Source organism: Microtus pennsylvanicus, chromosome 7, assembly GCF_037038515.1.
Source record: "Microtus pennsylvanicus isolate mMicPen1 chromosome 7, mMicPen1.hap1, whole genome shotgun sequence".
Taxonomy (NCBI): Eukaryota; Metazoa; Chordata; class Mammalia; order Rodentia; family Cricetidae; genus Microtus; species Microtus pennsylvanicus.
In genome coordinates, this window is record NC_134585.1 from 57,919,204 (window position 1) to 57,940,721 (window position 21,518).

At 45.5% G+C, this 21,518-nt stretch overlaps 1 protein-coding gene across 2 annotated transcripts in view; it reads right to left on the minus strand.

Annotated features, from left to right (window-relative positions):
* Positions 1–21,518, minus strand: part of Rftn1 (raftlin, lipid raft linker 1) — a 202,333-nt gene that overhangs the window by 92,824 nt on the left and 87,991 nt on the right. For both annotated transcript variants that reach the window (XM_075980958.1, XM_075980959.1), the window contains exon 3: positions 16,657–16,843. In XM_075980958.1, coding sequence (XP_075837073.1) covers positions 16,657–16,843 — 187 coding nt within the window. The remainder of the gene's footprint in view (positions 1–16,656; positions 16,844–21,518) is intronic.

The following is a 21,518-nucleotide window of genomic DNA, read 5'->3' on the forward strand; positions in this document are numbered from 1 at the left end:
AGTAGAGTCTCAGGGGTGGAGGGGTGGCTCAGCAGTTGAGAGCATTTCCTGCTCCTGCAGAAGACCGGGGTTTGGTTCCTAGCGCCCATATCTGATAGTCACAGCTGCCAGAGACTCCAGCTCCAGGGCATCTGATGCCTCTGGTCTCTGCAGGCATCTGCATATACACGCAGAAACAAGCGCAGAGACAGGTACATGCTCATATGCATGTGCACACATTTATAACATAAAGGTATTTTTAAAAACTACCTACGGAAGAAGTGTATTATACTTGTTTCGACTGCTCAGGATAGGAAGTTCTGCTTAAGTAAGGAGAAGAGTGGAGTCCTTAAGGCTGCGGAGAAATTAGTCGCAGGGCCAGAGGCAGTGGGAATGTGTGAAATTCTGGCTAGAGGACAGGCACAAGGGAACAAGACAGAAACACAAGCCAGTGTGGCAAAGCTCCATGAACACGGGGGTGCTTGCTGCTCAATAGTAAGTCATCAGGACCTAGCAGATGCTTGGTAGAACGAACCTGAGGGAAGGCTGCCTCTTCGGTGGCTAAAGTAACAGGGAGCAAGGCTGCAAAGACAACTAGAACTTGCCTTCATCCTGACAGGAAGCTTAAAGCCAGTGGCACAGTGTGTGCTGAAGGAAGAATAGTAAGATTTCCAAGGAGAGAGTGGTTAGTGAGAGAGAAATTGTATCTTGGCCCTGTCTTCAGTGGGTACAATGTGGAAGGAGAATAAACCATGATGTTCCTATGATGCTTTCAGAATAATCAGAAAAAAGATATCCTTTGATTCGTATGCTCTATTTTTGCAAAACAGACAAATCTGCAACCATGAAACAAGAGTGCCGGAGTTCAGCTTCCCCAGTGCCGAAGGTTTAAAAATTCTTGAGAAGGAAAATATGGCAAAAAAAGGGGGCAAAATCCCTGTGGATCTTTACTTATAACTATATAGCACCGGGCATCAGGGCTCAGGGGGAAGAGAGAGGAGAATGAGACCCCAGGCTGCTGCCTCTTCTGATTCCTCCTGCCTCTGGCAGAGCCTTTGTCAGAAAGGGCTTGGTATCTATAGGAACATTCTGGAAATGATGGCATTGTCACCACACACTCTCAAGGAGCCGTGTGCTGCCAAGTGGGTGCCTGTCACAGGGGAACATCAACATATTACAGTGAGAAAATCTTGTCTCAGTCCTTACAGTCAGAGCCGGCTCTGTTAGGTAAGCCACCCAACATCTAACACAAGGCCTTGCTGTTTGCCTGGGAAGGCCAAATGTAAATGAAAATCCTTTCTCTCAGTGTTCTGGGCTACAGGAAGAAAGGGAACAGCCATAGGAAGAGTCCTGTTCTCTTGGACTCCTACAGGATCTTATGAAACACACATACACAAACGTACACACACATGCACATCAATCACAGAGCTAATATTCATAGTAATGCATAATTAACAACATTATCAGGAACAGGACATTGAGTAAAATCATATATCCCTGATTCAGAAAAAGTTCCACATCTGCACAGAGAAATAACAAGGACAGCTACCCATTAGTGACCCTCAAGAGTTGTATGGGCTAGTCAGTTGAGTGACAGGAAGCCTTGGTTTGCACACAATTACAGCTTCCAAGCCCAAGTCTGCTGCTATTTCTCCTTTTCAAGTTCTTCTTCCCTCCACCTGCCCCACCCAGGATGGGCATAGGACCGCCATGGTCTGCATCTATAGCATCCAATGAGGTCACTGCAGAAATGTGTCCAGGGCAACTCAAGAGAAGTGGAGCTTTCATTTGAAAGTTTCATCAGCTCCAGGGCTGGAGAGACGGCTCAGGTGTTAAGAGCACTTGCTGCTCTTGCAGGGGTCTGGATTCCAAGTTCCCAGCACCTACATGGCAGCTTTCAGCCTTCCATAACCCCAGTTCCAGGGGATCCAGCACCCTCTTCTGAACTCCACAGGCCACACACATAAATGCAGTACACATACATACATGTAGGCTAAACACTCATACACATCAAATAAAGGCAAATTGTTTCCAAAAATTGATCCAAATGTATATTCATGTTAGAAAGACACAACCTAGCTCCGTCCTTAACTTAAATGATGCAGAGCCCATCTGGAGTCTACTTGAAATGCAGATTCTCATTCCACATCAGCGTAGGGTCTGAGAACCTGGAGTTTCTCAGGAACTCCCAGGAGATGCTGACACGACTGGTCCACAGACCTCTCTGAGCAGCAAACCTCTTCCTCAGGAACCACAGTCTGACGGTGGGGCTTCCTTTGGGTTCGCTGTCTCCACATGATTTCAACCATACCTCCCTTTCAGGAAAAGCGTGTGTGACCAATGTGTCGCTAATGTCCCACATACGCCACAAAGCATACAAACAAGTTGTTAGCGCATCGAGAAGATGAGAAACAAGTGGAATGAGCACCATTCTTCCATGACCGTCGGAAGCTTGTGTTATCCAGAGCTGACATCTCAAGGCAGGAAAGTCCACTTGAAGTGGGGCTCCTTGTTACTATAGTGGAAGGCTGTGTATGTTTCTAACTATCTTTGGGTAATTCCAAGTTTCTTCAAGCTATATCTCAATACGTCTGGCACTTTAACCTCACTCTGTGGCCAACAAAGGTCTTCTGTAGGAGCTGAGCCAGCCGTTTCTGTGGTGTCTGGGGATGGGTGATGAGAACAGCACTGTTATCCTAGTCTGCAACCAACGCACAGGCTTTCCACAGCCATGCGCATATTGCATGAGTTATCTGACATTTTTATACATATGTATCACTGTACTTTGTTCATATTTACCCTATACTGTTTCCCCCAACTATCTCCCACTTCTTACTGATCTCTTTCCTCCTTTAATGTTATATATGTGTATATATATGACCAACACACACAGAAGTGCATACATATGTACATATGTAGAATGTATACACACACACATTCTGTAATAAGAGAAAACACAAAGGAGTTGGGCATATAACTCAGTGGTTAATCATGTGTACTGCTCTTGTAGAGGACCCTAGTTCAGTTCTCAGTATCCACATCAGCTGGTTCACAACTACCTAGAACTCCCGTTCCAGGGACTCGTTACCTCTAACCAACGCAGGTGCACCTACGCACCCATACACAAATGCAGACACACGCAGATACCCACACCTACGCACCCATACACAAATGCAGACACACGCAGATACCCACACCTACGCACCCATACACAAATGCAGACACACGCAGGTACCCACACCTACACACCATACACAAATGCAGACACACGCAGATACCCACACCTACACACCATACACAAATACAGATACATGCAGGTACCCACACCTACACACCATACACAAATTCAGATACATGCAGGTACCCGTTCCTATGCATCATACACAAATACAGATACATGCAGGTACCCACACCTACGCACCATACACAAATGCAGACACACACAGGTACCCACACCTATGCGCCCATACACAAATGCAGATACATGCAGGTACCCGTTCCTATGCATCATACACAAATACAGATACATGCAGGTACCCACACCTACGCACCATACACAAATGCAGATACACACAGGTACCCACACCTACACACCATACACAAATACAGATACATGCAGGTACCCACACCTACGCACCATACACAAATGCAGACACACACAGGTACCCACACCTATGCGCCCATACACAAATGCAGATACATGCAGGTACCCGTTCCTATGCATCATACACAAATACAGATACATGCAGGTACCCACACCTACGCACCATACACAAATGCAGATATACACAGGTACCCACTCCTACGGACCCATACACAAATATAGACACATACATACAATTAAACTGCTGTGATTAATTATAAATTCTAAGAATAAATATTTTTAAAAAGAGAAAATGAGATACTTTGTCTGTCCTCCCTCACTTTACCATAGAAGGTTATTTTAGTTAAAATATAAATAATTCACAAATAAATTCTGCTGAGGTCTTAGCTGATCTCCTCCTAGACATTTCCAGAGACCCTGTATGGACAGGATGAGCAGGTGGCCTCTGACATCCATACCAGGCCAGGACTCCTTCAATCTAAACACTACCCAAGCTGAGTGACCAGGACTCCAGCTTCTCCCGACTTCCCCTGAAAAGGACTGTCACGGTCTCTGCTCTCCCATGGTACTCCAGGTGTCTCTTCCACACATTTGCTAACTACTGACCCGGCACAGTACACAGACTTCTCAAAATGACTTCAAAGCTCCAAGCAATTTACTTCTAACAACAATATTGAACCCTGTGTTCCTGAAAATATAAGGTGAAAATTAATCTCAAATTACTATGTTAATGTAATTACAGTTTCAACAAGTTTTATGGTGAACTGTAGAAAATTACTTTAGGTTTCATACGGAAAAAATAATGTGCAAAAGTGACCATGATCATGAAGAATATTTTTTGTTACCATACATGCTGCAAATTAATTGTAATAATTTATATAATATAGGGGTTGGGGATATAAGCCAGTTGGTAGAGGATGGGTTTAGCAAGTGTGAGGCCCTCAGTCTGATCCCCAGCAAGGGAAAAAGATAATGCAAAGCCAACAAATTGAGCAAAGAAACAAAGAATCATGGCTCAGGAGGTATGAGCAGCTGCTGCTCTTCCAGAGGACATAAGTTCAGTCCCCAGCACTTATATTATGAGCTCACACCATGGTAACCAGCTCCTAGGGCTCTGATGCTATCTTCTGGCGTCCACAGGCACCTGTACTCACACACATACACATGTACACACACATGTGCACGTATACACACTTAAACATAAATCTTTTTAGAAATCAAGAACAAATTAAGGCATATATGAAAAGCCTAATCATAATGAACATACCATTTCATTTGGTGGCAAAATTAGGTTAGTATAATGAACTTTTTTGGCAAAGATGGCTTCCTAGGAAAGAGTGAAGTTAGAAGCTTGCCTTGCATACTAATTCTACTTTAGGCATTCTCAACAGGAAGCAGTTTTCTCATCGACAGGTGTCGTCTGGCCATGTCTGGAGGCATTTGTGACTGCTACAGATATGGGATGGGAAGAGTCACGACTAGTATGTAAATGCCAAGAATGTGCAGTGAGGCAATCTGCATGGTCTTCACCATGATGCAATGTACAGGGACTCCATAGTAAGCAAACTGCTATGATGATTACTGCCAAAGACGGTTAAGTCATATTAAGAAGCTCCTGCACACACACCAATGTTCTTTACTAGGCAAACAGGTTACTCTTCTCCAGTAAGATACAGGTTAATGTGCACAGCAATTTGCGGACTTAGTGACATTTGGCTTAAGAATGAACATGCCAAGAACACAGGTATGTTATAAACTTCCCTCGTTAGATGATCTCACCTTCTCTCTAAGAAAAGCTACCGATTCAGAAGTCACAGAAGGCCCCTCACCAACACATTCATTCTGAGAGAGTGGAGAGAAAACTATGTACTTGTGGCCACAGAACGTGACCAAACCCAACAGCCAGAAAAAGAGCACCCTGGAGCTCCAGAGTTCCGTGTGCATACCAGCCTGGGGAGCAGTGTGGCCTCTGCTCTCAGACTCCCTCTGCAACGATGCTACAAACCCAGGACGATCCCTGCGATGCTGGCACTCCCATGAGCTCCAGGGCCTGTGAGGCCAAAGATGGTGTGTTTCTACACCAGGAGTCTTAGGTACTCTCCCCACAAGACCCCCACCCATGCCTCTTCAGTTCTGCAAAGGCATTAAGAAGTGCTGCTTCGCTTTTCTGGAATATACAGTGGGAAGTTGGTAATTAGAGAAAATAATAGTGTCTTTCTGCTACAGATGGACTAAGTGCGAAACCTCAGCTGAACACATAACAATGTCTTCAACCAATGTTATAACAAAAACAACCATCATGGGGGCATAGCGAGAATTAATTATGATATTTAATACAGCACCGTAGCAGAGGACTCTCAGAAACAGGTGTTGTATGAATACAAGTTTCTAAATTGGAATTGGAAGTCTTTGTAGTGTTGTTAGGTTCCAGCTCATGGTGGATGAATAGGAAGTAAATGGAATGATGAACCTCACTGGATCATATTTATAGCATTTATGTCTATGTACAAATGGTTTTATCTTTCAGCCATTTAAAGTATTATAGAAAACACGTGCACAGATTAGAGAGATAATCATTACATCAAGATCTACATAACATGGAAACACTAATAATGTCCTCCGATGCATCTGAAAGTTATTTCTCATCTGTGTCTTACTGTATTCTTATTGAGAATGTAAATTTAATTAGTGCTGGTGTTTTCCATGTCCTACTGCTGGTAAAAACACGCCAGAAAGATTTAAAGTAAGACCATCTGAATTCTTAAATTTAGTACAGATAAAACATATAAATCCAAAAATCTAACACTTTAATAAAATTATCTGCAACTGAGTTACCTGTTCTGTATGCTTATAGCCTTAAAAACTGTGTCTCAGTGGTCGCCTGGGACCCTTACTATGCCACAGAATAGATTTCCCTCCTAAAGAATCCATTGCTTGAAGAGTGCATGCCTGTGTAGGAGGACGGGGCCTTATTTTATTTAAAAACAAACACAGACACTTCAGGGATACCGTGATATTCATATATATCTTAACATCAACAGGAAACTCGAAGAAATGCATCTCTCATCTGTGTGAAAGCTACCTGCCTACTGTTCTTTGCCATTCCAGAATACCTGTGGGGAAAGACTGCAAACCACGCGAATGCTAATTTGAAAAAAAATAAAAATAAGAACCATTGGAAGGACACAGGCAATCATCGCCAGCTCTGAGACCGGGGGAAATGAATCCCCACACAAACAAAGCACGCCTCTTCTATTTTCTCCACTTTGGAGGAAGAGAATGAAAAAGTGAGGAAGACGTTTAGGAGTGTGGATTGGAAAAAACTCTCCCCTGGAGAGCATGGCTTGATGCTGGCGTATTAGGGAAAGTGCAAACACAATAATTAACAAGGAATCCTGAGACTTCAGCACACCAGAAAGGGTGTTGGCTCCTGGAGGAACCGGGAAATAAGAAGAATAAATTAGAGTAGGCTGGGTGACACCCAACAGCTCCCGAGGGCAGTGAAGGGCAATGGGGAGTTAATCAGCTTTGACACATACCTTGGGAAGGCAGGGAACCAGTGGGCACCCTTCCTATTTCTGAATCCACATAATGAACTCCACACTGAGCAGACAGCTGCTTATTTATTCTCCGCTCAGATCCAAGAACCAAGCTTCTAGCCTCTCTTCCTGGGTTTCTCTGCTCTCTGGGAGCAAGCCTGCTGCCCTGGCTCCCCATCACAGTGCAGGCCCACTGTGTGGGATTCCAACAATCCGCTAGCTCCAGGCCGATGCCCAGCCTCGAGTGTGAACATTTTCTAGGGTACGCTCTTATGGGTGCTTTCCCCCTCTGTGTATATTCCTGAATTATGAACCTTTTTTCTAGAAGCCCTAGAATTCTCCCAAGAGTTAAAGTAATTGGTAAAAATTAGAGACAAAGAGAGATGAGTCCACTTACAGGGGACACTTGCAACTGTAATTTTTAAAAGAATTTTCCTTTTAGTTCCAATATAATTCTGCACTTTTCCAATTTTGCCCTTTATAAATGCCAAAGAAAATGTTCCTGTTATCTTGTGGGTCATAAAAAAAGGCAACATAATGCATTCCTGCTTCCCTTAAGGTCCACAAAGAGTTCCCTTCCGTTGAAGGGCACCCTTTAGATGGCTCCTTACAAAGAGTGAAAAATAACACACAAACACTCTGTGGCAAATCACTGTTATTCTTGCCCATGAAAGGTAGGGTGTGTGTGTGTGTGTGTGTGTGTGTGTGTGTGTGTGTGTGACGTGAGCATGCACGTGTGTCCATGCTGTGTGGTTTTATTATCAAGATGTCCTCCACTATTGGTAAATTAATAAGCCAAACTCAGAGCCATTTGCAATGAACGTAGGATTGTTTAGTGAATAACTGTGGCTAAAATCCAAGGTATGATTTTAATATTTGAATCTTTTTTTTTGACAAGGTTTCTCTGTAGCTTTGGTGCCTATCCTGGAACTGGCTCTTGTAGACCAGGCTGGCCTCGAACTCACAGAAATCTGCCTGACTCTGTCCCCCGCTCCCAGTGCTGGGATTAAAGGCGTGCACCACCACTGCCCAGCAATATTTGTTTGAATATTTTAAAAATTAACTATTGCATATTTTTATTTTATGTAGTTGAGCGTTTTCCTTGCATGTATGTAAGTCTGATGGCAAAAGAGGGTGCTTCATTCCCTGGAACTGGAATTAGAGGTGGTTTCCAGTTGATAAAGGGAAGCTGGGAACCAAACCTGGGCAAACCTACAGGAGCAGCAAGTGCTTTTAGCTGCAGAGCCATCTTGCCGGCCTTGGTTGTTCTTTAAACACCAATAAGGGAAAGATTCATTTTCACATTTTTATTTAAGTCTCTATGTAAGTGTATGCCACTCATGTGCAGGTATCACTGAAAGTCAGAAGAGGGCATGGGATCCCCTGGAACTGGAGTTACAGGTGGGTTACTCAGCAAGGGTGCTGGGAACCTTCCTCTGGAAGGACAGTCAGTCAGTGCTCTTAACCACTGAGCCACCTCACTAGTCCTGTGGGCAGTTTTGACTCTATTTAGTGAAAACTACGGGGCAATGCTTGCGAGCACTCAAAGAAATGACGAGACTGCAAAGATGGGGAAGATTCAGCACGGAGGAAGGGGGGCAGCCAACACGTAAAGACAGACATCTGAGAAACCCAAAGTCCACAGCCCGTGTAAGAGAGAGCAGGCCCCAGCAGGTACATGACCAACACACCACAGTAACACAGCACAGATATCTGTGGACCCAGGAGAGCAGCCAGAAGCGTGGGTTAAAGGTCACATTTGAAAAAGAAAGTTTTTCACATAAAACTCCAAACTTCTGGCTTTTCTTGGAAAAAAACTATGTATCTAAGAAATGGCAATGAGAACCCAGAGTATGCCACCAGGTCTCTGGTTCCCCAGTCCTCACCCTGAGGAGCTGGACCCTAGAGACAACTGCATGGGCAAGCCTTGTCTTAGATGGAAGGAAGAGCTGCCAGAATTTTAGACTCTGACCCAAGAAGAGAAACTAGGAGTGAGGCCCAAATACTTACTGAGATTTGCTTTCCTGAAAACTGCACAGCAAAGAGACAAAAGAAAGGCCTTTCTCGGTATCACTTGACATGGGGAGGCTGCAGTTGACTGATTCAGGAATCTGCACTACTCGTTAAGTTCTTGGAAGGACAGACAGCTTGCCGATGGGATCTGTCTCAGTTAGGGTTTCTATTGCTGCAACAAAACACCATGAGTAAAAAGCAAGTTGAGGAGGAATGGGTTTATTTGGCTTACACTTCCACTCTGCCCTTCATTACTGAAGGGAGTCAGGACAGGAACTGAAACAGGGCAGGGTTCTGAAGCAGGAGTTCATGCAAAAGCCATGGAGCCTTGCTGCTTACTGGCTTGCTCAGCTTGTTTGCTTACAGAACCCAAGAGGACCCAGGACCCAGAGATGGCCCCACCCACAATGGGCTGGGCCCTCCCTCACTGATCACTAGTTGAGAAAACTCCTTCCAGCTGGATCTCGCGGAGACATTTCCTCAGCTGAGGCTCCTTCTTCTCTGATGGCTCCAGCTTGTGTCAGGTTGACACAAAACCAGCCAGAGCAGGATCTGAGAGGAAAAATGTCTCAGATTCCATGATATGAAATCACTTACTAGAGATTTCAACAACCAACTGCACCGTTCCAAAGGATTATTAGAGCAATCTGGTAGAGGGAAAGCATGGTAGCCTTGGCTGGACCAGCAGATGGAACAGGAGCCAATCCTTATAGGATGCTGGGCGTAGCTTCTAGAGGCCTCCCCAGCCTTGCTCCAGCTCTGGGTCTCAGACTTCCACCTTTGCCCCATGGGCCAAACTCTGCATTCTCAGGCTTCAGGCCGTCCTGGGCCAGACTCCATGCCTGGAAGGTCCTAACCACTAAGACTCTCTCTGTTCAAATCCACCCATCTCTCCAGATACAGAGCTAACGAAGAGTGCTCGACCTCCATTTCAAAGACTCTCCCATCGACACACTTCTGCCAAAGATGCAAACCAAGCCCTAAGTACTAGTCTGACATCACTATCACTGTATGTGCAGTTCACAGCCCACGAAAGGGAGGATTCTGAAGGCCTAGAGGCAATCTCTTTAGAGTCATCTCTGTCCAGTAAAATCACTCAACACAGATTTATCTTAGAAATTTAATTGCTAAGGACATTCGTTACATAAAACAATGTCGATTATCTTAGTCAACAGGCAGGTGGGCCACAGAAAGCCTCCAAAAGGACGAAGGGAGTTGCTGGTCCCCAGTCTTAGTTCCCACAGATGCCTTCCTACTGACAGGCGCCTCGCCATCCTAGAAAGGACTGCACTGTAAAACCAACCAGCTCAGGTTTGAAAAGGGCTTCACAGCAGGGAAACAGTAGTCCAATCCCAGCAGAATTGCATTTCATGGGAACTTAGAAAGGTTGCCAAGGGAATTTTGATTAGATGCCATGTTGTGTAGTCTGTAGCCGCTTTAGTTCCTCTGTGAGTCTCATCCCCTAGGCCATAGGGCACCTACCCACCATGCCCAGCCCCGTGCTAGGTTAGGCCTTACTCTAGCAAACCTGGGTCCAAGTGGCATTAACCCATAAGTGACAGACACCCTATCGGCACAGTGAACTGGCTCAAAACTAGCTCTGCTATGAAGAACAATTCAGCGTCTGGGAACTGGAACATCACATTTCTCCATCTACAACTGCAGAACCACCTGGAACTAACTCCACACTCATAAAACAAAGACATGACATTTTAATAACCGATTTCCCTCAGCCTTCAAGTTGTAAGATTTTTGGCAGTTCATTCTAATGAAAACTGCACAGAAAAAAAAAGTAACTTATCTACACCCAGACGCCAGGCAAAATGAACTATACTGTACATTAAAACCAACTAAGTGGGATTGAAGAGGGGAGGGGAGAGGCAGGGAGGGGAGCAGAGAAAAATGTAGAGCTCAATAAATATCATTTATATATATATGTATATATATCATATATATATATATATATATATATATATATATGATATATATATATATATCTCCACTAAGCGGTCTTCAGAAAGAACTAAGGAAGGGAGGCACAAAGTCTTTTCACTTTTTCAAGATTACATGTTCAGCTATTTCTGCCGGAGTCACTTTTCCAAGGATACTGACTCTGACTGAATTCAACAAACTAAGGTGAAGAATGATCAGCACAGGGATGCAGATTGACACGATTTCCAGAAGAAAAGATCAGACAGTGTTCTGTGGATTTTGGTGAAATCTGTCCCACGGGGGGGAGGGGCGTTCAGAGGCATTGTCACTGCTGACTGCTGCCTTTGGGGGAACTCGGTAACGATTTCAGTTCATCAGGATGCTCTCCAGTCACCCAAACGGCGCTGTGGAGCTTTTCTTCTGAGACTTCCATAAACGCTTCCCACCTCATGCTTGTCGTATTCCTGCATGTGCCCCAAAGAAGCAAGGCCCGGGGCTCAGCAATGGCTCAGAAGGGAAGGCTGCCAAGCCTGACAGTTTCCGCGTGAGTCCTGGGACCCAAGCGGTGGAGGACAGAATCAACTTCTTCAAGCTGTCTCCTGGTCTCCACGCACACACAAAATATAAATACAAAAATTTAAAATGTCTAAGGAAACAAGGCCCAGGTTAAAATAAGATTTCTCTTTTGTAGTAATTTGGAGCGGCGGGGCTGTGTCCCCAACACCCCAGCCGCCTGCCCGGCTAGCTCAGTCGGTAGAGCATGAGACTCTTAATCTCAGGGTCATGGGTTCGAGCCCCACGATGGGCGCCAAAATGAAGGCGTAAGTCACAAACAATGCCACACCAATTTGGGATTATGATTAATAGGGTGGTATTTATTTAAAGGGGAAAAAACTTACAGATCACTGTCCCAGGCAACAGCCCTCTACGCAACCAGGAAAGGAGTCTAGTCGCCGGTGGAGCAGGAAGTGAAGAGAGAGAGGAGAGGGAAGTGGCCGCTTTTTTAAAGGGAGAGAGACCACGCCCCAATGGGCTGGTATCTCAGCAGCTATAGGTTGGAGAAGCGGGAGGACCTCCCGCAACACTCTTTCAGTAGTAACATGACAGATCTTGAATTAGCTGGGTTTCTGCTTGTTTGTTTGTTTATAATGCTGCATACCCAAAGTCTGGCTAGTTGCCAAAAACTTTGTGTTCATGGCTCAAATGCTGCAGGTTTACCCAGCTTCAAGTAGTGGCTCTGGGGTTTTTCTGCCAGTACACTTCATTTGGAGGCAGAGTAGAGCAGGCAGTTTTCCTCACTCTGTCAGTGTGCCCTACTTGAGAAATATTAGCTAGGACTCATTCACTCCCCTTTCCAGAGCTAAATAATTTCACTTAACAGTATTTATGGCTGTCAGACATCGGCAGTCTTTGCTAAAAGTATGGGTTTATCTGTTCATGTTAAAATTTAATCATGTAAGCTTTCTTCTGTTTTTCTTTCTTCAATTACCTGCTGATACAGAGCTTTGAGAATTTTTTGTTTGCTTGCTTGCTTGTTTGCTTGTGTGAGTGTGTGTGTGTGGGGGGGTCCCTGATGCAGAAACACGGTAATTGCACCGGAGACAAAAACACCTTTAAGAGTGTTTCTTATGACCCTGCTCAGCCTTAACCTCTTCCTACCCAATACCCTCAGGATGGAAACAGGGATCCACTGGCCATGCCTCCTCCTGCCCAATACCCTCAGGATGGAAATGGAGATCCACTGGCCATGCTTCCTTGGTTTCGCTTGGTGCATTGCCAGATTTTTTTGTAGCTTTCTTTAAAAAAAAAAAAAATCAGTTCCAAAGACTCATCACAAAGTTAATGTTTCTCTTCCTCAGTTGACCAGAAGATAGAGTGTGTTAGAGCCAATGGAACAGTGGACTGGGCATCCAGGGGCAGAGAATGAACTCCAGTCACAGTCACTGGACTTTCTCCTCTGGAAAATGCTCCCAAACACCAGTGTCTTGATCTTCAGAACCTTATTTTCTTCTTCCCTCTCTAACCCTCTGGCTGTCCTGGTTGGCTTGTAAGGGACAAAATGGGGATCCGGTTTGCTCTTAAACAGTGGCATCGTCACCCAGCTCATCTGATCATGTGACTAAATATGCCTTGCAAGTCATCAATTATAAAACTCTCATTGTGTCAAGTATACAATGGGAGGCTCAGAAAGTTCCACTGATGCTCTCCGGCACAATAGCCCTTCCCAGAGATCCCATGCAACTTGGAACATGGGCCCTCCACCCAGGAGCCTTGAGCCCTGCCCCAGACAGAAGAAGGGTAAACCCTAACTGTGTGGGTGATACATAAGGATGAGTCAGGACCTCTCCACCCTTGCTACTCCAAGTGTGGTCCATGAAGCAATGAGGTCAGCATCATCTGGGACCACACTGGAGATGCAGCATCTCAGGCCTGACTTCAGACATGCTGAACCAGAATGTTCTTTAACAGCATCCCCAGGAGACCTGCAGACAAATTAGCTTGGGAGTGCTACTCCGGGTGTAAAAAGAGGAAGAGGCATAGTGCATTTGTAATACCCACACTTCATCCAGGCCCTGTGCTAGCATCACCGCCCACAGCAGAGCACACAGAAACCACCCCTACAACTTGACCCCAGTGCAGGCAGAATTTTCTGTCCTTCCTGGTCCCACAGCTGTTCAGTCCCCCAAAAAAACACACAGAGGCTTATATTAACTATAAACTGCTTGGCCTATTAGCTCTGGCTTATTATTAACTAGGCCTTACAACTTAAATTAGCCTATAATTCTTGCCTATGTTTAACTTCATGGCTTGGTACCTTTTCTCAGTGCAGCATTCTCATCTTGCTTCCTCTGCTTCTGGCTGGTGACTGCATCTCTGCCTTTCCTCTTCCCAGAATTCTCCTTCTGATCACCCTGTCTATACTTCCTGCCTACCTAGTGGCCAGTAAGCGTTTTATTAAACTAATATGAGTGCCAAATCATACAGTGTACAAGAGCATTCTCCCACAGCAACCCAGGTGTGTGTCTCCTCTAAACCAGCCAGATAAGCAGCATCACAGGGGCCTGGCTATGCTTATGCAACACATGGTGAGGTTGTTTTGTTTATTCCATATCAAAATGTTGTTTTCTCTGAAGGATGATGGGTAAAGTGGGAGGATAGTGGGGAATGTAAGCCCCTTTCCTGAGAGCATCTAGAGCTAAGAATGGAGGCATGGAAGTTGGTGTCCTAGTGTGAAAGGGTAAAGGTTGCTCCATCTTGTCTCAGCTGGAACCATCTTTGATTTAACCTGAAACTGAGTCTTCCTTTTTCGACCCCACCCCACCTGCTGTGAAAAGTCCCAACTTTCTCTACCCTTGCCTTGAAAGTGACTAACCCTGTTCTAGAAACTCTGAGTCAAAATGCCCCAGCTCACTGCTTGTTCTTGGTTTCTGTTAAGCTGCTTGCTTGCTTTACCCCTGCTGCAACTGCCAACTAGGATGCAGTTTTTCTGTGTTTTTTGTTTGTTTTTTTGTTTTGCCTTTAGAAGCTCCCTGTAAAATGCATTTGAGGCTGCTGTGTGGAAGAGTTCTCTCCAGGCAGGTGCGGGAAGCTTAATACAGACTCTCAGTTTGGACTGCGGTCGTACTGCATGTCTCTGGGTCTCAGTTTGAACTGTGGTCTTGTTGCATGTCTCTGGGTCTCAGTTTGGACTGCGGTCATGCTGCATGTCTCTGGGTCTCAGTTTGGACTGCGGTCATGCTGCATGTCTCTGGGTCTCAGTTTGGACTGTGGTCTTGTTGCATGTCTCTGGGTCTCTACCCTGCAAAGCTAGGAGGAAGTCAGTGTTCCTACTTCATGAGCTGATGATGCAGACAAAATTATAGTTATCATATGTGGCACACAATGAATGCTCAGTTAACATAAGCTGTTGACACCGTATGAATATCTTGTGTGTCTGTGTAAATTAAAACCACCATGGACCCCAGAATAATTTCGTCATGTGATTATAGCAGATATTGATCCACAGCCAATGGATACAAAGAAACAAGCATGAAAACACAGACAGACACTGCGGTGTCCCCTTACAAAGCACACAGGGGCCCAGGACCATCACACAAACAAGTTCCACCTTAGCGCCTAGAGCCTGAGAAGCCGCTATGAAATAAAGAGAAGTCCATCTTGGCATGTCTCCTCATGCCCACAGCTGTCCCTTGTGACTATGCTAGGTCAATGCAGAGCCACTGCAGAGACTTTTAAAAGGCGAGCATGACTTGCCTGCTCCCTTTACTTTAAAACATGAGTCTTGTTGCCCATTCCTTCCAAGACTGCTGGCCAGAGGCTAAATCCAATTTCCTTTCTCAAACTTCAGTTTATTTATTTAGTATTCACTAAGCTGGAGTCTCTTGTAACAGAGACTGGCCTGGAACTCACTGTGTAGCTGAGGCTAGACTTTACTGGCCTGGGACTCACTGCATAGCTGAGGCTAGACTTTAACTCCTGGCCTTCCTGCTTTCACCTTCCAAGAGATGGAATCACAGCATCCACCACCACACCCAGCTTCAAATTTTAATATTATAAAAGTAGCTAGACCTATTGTACTTTCTGCTTTTATCATTTTTTAAGGATTTTAAATGAGTATTTCTCCATTTGAAAAACTAAATCTATCTCTTTTCCCACTTAGGCACAAGTCAAAATGTAAAAGCAATACTCGGTTGGACAAACTAGCCTGAAATCATCTTCAGACATCTACAAAGTTAAAACCACGACCAGCCAAATGACAGTATGGGATGTGGGGCGGGAGGTGGGGGGATGTGGGGCGGGAGGTGGGGGATGTGGGGTGGGAGGTGAGAAATGTGGGGCGGAAGGTGGGGGATGTGGAGTGGGAGTATGCGGTTGGAATGTGGGGTGGGAAGTATTGGGTGTGGAGTGGGAGGTAAAGGATGTGGGGTGGGAGGTGGGGTGGAAGGTAAGGGATGTGGGGATGGGAGGTGGGAGTATGCGGTTAGAGTGTGGGGCGGGAAGTGTGGGGTATGGAGTAGGAAGTGAGGGATGTGGGGCGAGAGGTGGTGGATGTGGGGTGGGAGTATGGGGTGGGAAGTGTGGGGTGTGGAGTGGGAGGTGGGGGTGTGCGGCAGAAGGTATGGGGTGGGAGGTGTGGGGTATGCTGTAGGAGTAGGGGTGAGGGCAGGACGTGTGGGGTTTGGGGCGGGAGGTGGGGGTAGGAGAGATGTTTTCTTCGGAGGTGACTGATAGAACTTCTTGTGAATTCAAAATTTTGAAGTATTTCTAAACTTTGGAGGGAAACATTGAGCCTGTATAAAGCCTTTAATAAAATGTTGTTTCCAACCCTGGCTTTTCAGATTAATGGTTTTATTATATTTTTCCTGGCTGTGTGATTCTGGGAGCATGCTTCTTCCGAGAAGACATTGTTCTAGCTGAGAGGATAAGAACTTGAACTCCTCTTGCAGCTGGACATGGCACTGTTTCTTGCCATGGAACATCTCCCTGTCAGAAGGCAAGGCCCTAGTGGTGACACACAAACCCACCCTCCTCTACATCCAGAAGCCTCAGTCTCCACACAACATGGGACTGACATTGTGGGGTCCTTACCTGTTGGTTTTCTTGACCAGGATGGCCCTGAAGATGTGCTCAAGGAATCTCTTCTCTTGCCTGTTCGTCGGCTGCACAAAGGGGTGCAGGGCAGCCAGGGAGAAGCCTTGCTGGTACAGTTCCAGGAGCTGGGCTGGCAAGTCCCGCAGAGAGGCTAACCTCACAGCCGAGGACCGCGGCAGCTCCGCTACAATGAGGAGAAGAGAGACTGATCAGAGGCCCATCACCACTGTCATCCAAACCCTAAGACCCCTCTGCCCTGGGAAGGACCTTCTGGGTCACTTCTTCCCAGATAAACCTTCCACAGACTTTATAAACAGTCATCTTCTCCTACTTCATCCAAAGACATCAATAAAAGAAAGCTCTCTAAACTGCTGAGCCTTCTCTCCAGCATGTTTATTAATATGAGCAGGGAAGACAAGGTCTAAAAGTAAATGGTGTGAACTTGTATGCAGTGGGAAGTCTACATCCAAGCCCCCTGCCTCACTCTTTCCCTAGAGGCAATGGCTATGATCTATTTTTGGATATGTAATGACCACTGCTAATCCATCCATGGTAGGCCTGCCTATACAAACCTCAGAACAACCTTATATACCCGTCATACACCCGTTCTATGCACTACAAAGTGATTCATAAGGAAAGTACCTTGTTAGGCTTGGCACGGTGCTCACAATCGGTTTCATCTGTTTCAGTGACATGAGTCTCACTCTGTAGACCAGGCTGGCCTCAAACTCTTAGGGATCTTCCTGCCTCAGGCTCCCAGATGCTCAGAGCACTTCCTGGTTTATTTCTTATAGATCTACTTATGTGTTACATCATTGATTTTAAAAGCTTTTGTTTCCATATGGCTTCAATAAAAATATCATTCCTACAAGATTTCACATGCACACACACATAGAAAATACATTTCTAAAGCCGGGTTACAGTGCATCCTTGTAATCCGTGCACTCTGGAAGCCAAGGCAGTGGGGTTGGGAATTCAAGGCCAGAATGGGGGACACAGTGAGACCACATCTCAAAATAAAGCAAAAGTACTGAGTAACAGACTATAACATGTTTAGATATTACCAGATCTTTTATAAAGAATTATGGATTTGCTTCTCATTGGTAATATATAAAAGTTTCTTTCCCATGTCCTGGATGATCTCATAATAAGAAAAGCCTTTTGGCTTTGCTAAAGTGGGTTTTCACGAATAGGTTCCTCACGTTACTATGGCAGGAAGACCTTGAAATATACAAAAACTTTTTTGTTAATGCTTCATGATATATCACATTTTTTTGCATGTAAATCTTAAATATATTTCAGATTTAACTTGTACAAAGCATATACTATGAATCCAAGACCCCTGTATTGCCATTTTTCTTCAATGATTTGATAAATGACTTTTGCCATTAATGAATATAGTTGTTTATGACTGTAATAACTTATTTTTGTGCAACGCTATTTTCACCAAGTTAGTTTTTTAAGTATCTTGGGTCTGTTTCCTGTTTATTTTTGAAGGCTTGTTTAACTACTTTTGCAAAATAATTTTTTAAAGTAAGCTAACCAAATTCCCCCTTATTTCCTAAAAAGTATTGATATTTTTTATTGATTCATATTCAAACTACAGCCTAAGCGAGAGTGCATATTGCTCGCCATGCTGCAGGTTCCTGGCCACAAACAGCACGGCACCACTTTTACTTGAGTTGTATTTTTGGTCCCTCTGGAGCAAATTAAAGTTTTGTCACATGGATATTACATATTTATCATATCCTAGTCATTTTATATTTTGTTTCTATTGGGGTAATAGACTCCCTGGTTGCATGTCCCTAATGCTCTTGCTGGGGAAGCAGACAGGCTTATTGCAGCTGACTGCACTGTGAAGCAGTGCACAGACACTTGGCCCAGGACCTCCATCACTCATACAACTCCCAGGACTGGACACATAGGAGTCACAGCGACACAGCGGGGCCAAGACAGTCACTAAGTCATCCCAGTAGCGAGGAACACAGAGCCACCCTCACTGGAGGGCCAGCCTCTCACTGTAGAGGTATCTACATGGGTTCTGACACGGCTATCCCGTGAGATACCGTCACATGTATCGGGTTCTGACACGGCTATCCCGTGAGATAGTGTCACATGTATCGGGTTCTGACACGGCTATCCCTGAGATACTGTCACATGTATCGGGTTCTGACACAGCTATCCCTGAGATACTGTCACATGTATCGGGTTCTGACACGGCTATCCCGTGAGATACTGTCACATGTATCGGGTTCTGACACAGCTATCCCTGAGATACCGTCACATGTATCGGGTTCTGACACGGCTATCCTGTGAGATACTGTCACATGTATCGGGTTCTGACACGGCTATCCCTGAGATACTGTCACATGTATCGGGTTCTGACACGGCTATCCTGTGAGATAGTGTCACATGTATCGGGTTCTGACACGGCTATCCCTGAGATACTGTCACATGTATCGGGTTCTGACACAGCTATCTCTGAGATACCGTCACATGTATCGGGTTCTGACACGGCTATCCCTGAGATACTGTCACATGTATCGGGTTCTGACACGGCTATCCCTGAGATACCGTCACATGTATCGGGTTCTGACACGGCTATCCCGTGAGATACTGTCACATGTATCGGGTTCTGACACAGCTATACCTGAGATACTGTCACATGTATCGGGTTCTGACACGGCTATCCCTGAGATACTGTCACATGTAGAGGGTTCTGACACGGCTATCCCTGAGATACTGTCACATGTATCGGGTTCTGACACGGCTATCCCGTGAGATACTGTCACATGTATCGGGTTCTGACACAGCTATCCCGTGAGATACCGTCACATGTATCGGGTTCTGACACAGCTATCCCTGAGATACTGTCACATGTATCGGGTTCTGACACGGCTATCCCTGAGATACTGTCACATGTAGAGGGTTCTGACACGGCTATCCCTGAGATACTGTCACATGTATCGGGTTCTGACACGGCTATCCCGTGAGATACTGTCACATGTATCGGGTTCTGACACAGCTATCCCTGAGATACTGTCACATGTATCGGGTTCTGACACGGCTATCTCTGAGATACTGTCACATGTATCGGGTTCTGACACGGCTATCTCTGAGATACCGTCACATGTATCGGGTTCTGACACGGCTATCCCTGAGATAATGTCACATGTATCTGGTTCTGACACAGCTATACCTGAGATACTGTCACATGTATCGGGTTCTGACACAGCTATCCCGTGAGATACTGTCACATGTATCGGGTTCTGACACAGCTATCCCGTGAGATAGTGTCACATGTATCGGGTTCTGACACGGCTATCCCGTGAGATACTGTCACATGTATCGGGTTCTGACACGGCTATCTCTGAGATAATGTCACATGTATCTGGTTCTGACACGGCTATCCCTGAGATACCGTCACATGTATCGGGTTCTGACACAGCTATCTCTGAGATACCGTCACATGTATCGGGTTCTGACACAGCTATCCCGTGAGATACTGTCACATGTATCGGGTTCTGACACAGCTATCCTGTGAGATACTGTCACATGTATCGGGTTCTGACACGGCTATCCCTGAGATACCGTCACATGTATCGGGTTCTGACACAGCTATCCCGTGAGATAGTGTCACATGTATCGGGTTCTGACACGGCTATCCCGTGAGATACTGTCACATGTATCGGGTTCTGACACGGCTATCTCTGAGATAATGTCACATGTATCGGGTTCTGACACGGCTATCCCTGAGATACTGTCACATGTATCGGGTTCTGACACGGCTATCCCTGAGATACTGTCACATGTATCGGGTTCTGACACAGCTATCCCTGAGATACTGTCACATGTATTGGGTTCTGACACAGCTATCCCATGAGATACTGTCACATGTATCGGGTTCTGACACAGCTATCCCTGAGATACTGTCACATGTATCGGGTTCTGACACGGCTATCCTGTGAGATACTGTCACATGTATCGGGTTCTGACACGGCTATCCTGTGAGATACTGTCACATGTATCGGGTTCTGACACAGCTATCCTGTGAGATACTGTCACATGTATCGGGTTCTGACACAGCTATCTCTGAGATACCGTCACATGTATCGGGTTCTGACACGGCTATCCCTGAGATAGTGTCACATGTATTGGGTTCTGACACAGCTATCCCGTGAGATACTGTCACATGTATCGGGTTCTGACACAGCTATCCCTGAGATACTGTCACATGTATCGGGTTCTGACACGGCTATACCTGAGATAGTGTCACATGTATCGGGTTCTGACACGGCTATCCCTGAGATACTGTCACATGTATCGGGTTCTGACACAGCTATCCCTGAGATACCGTCACATGTATCGGGTTCTGACACAGCTATCCCTGAGATACTGTCACATGTATCGGGTTCTGACACAGCTATCCCTGAGATACTGTCACATGTATCGGGTTCTGACACGGCTATCCCTGAGATACTGTCACATGTATCGGGTTCTGACACAGCTATACCTGAGATACCGTCACATGTATCGGGTTCTGACACAGCTATCCCTGAGATACTGTCACATGTATCGGGTTCTGACACAGCTATCCCTGAGATACCGTCACATGTATCGGGTTCTGACACAGCTATACCTGAGATACCGTCACATGTATCGGGTTCTGACACAGCTATACCTGAGATACTGTCACATGTATCGGGTTCTGACACGGCTATCCTGTGAGATACTGTCACATGTATCGGGTTCTGACATGGCTATCCTGTGAGATACTGTCTTTGAGTTTGAAGATTCCTCCTCATGAGCATCCGGCACATCTCGACTTCCTCCTCCCTCTGCACGGCACCTCCAGGGCA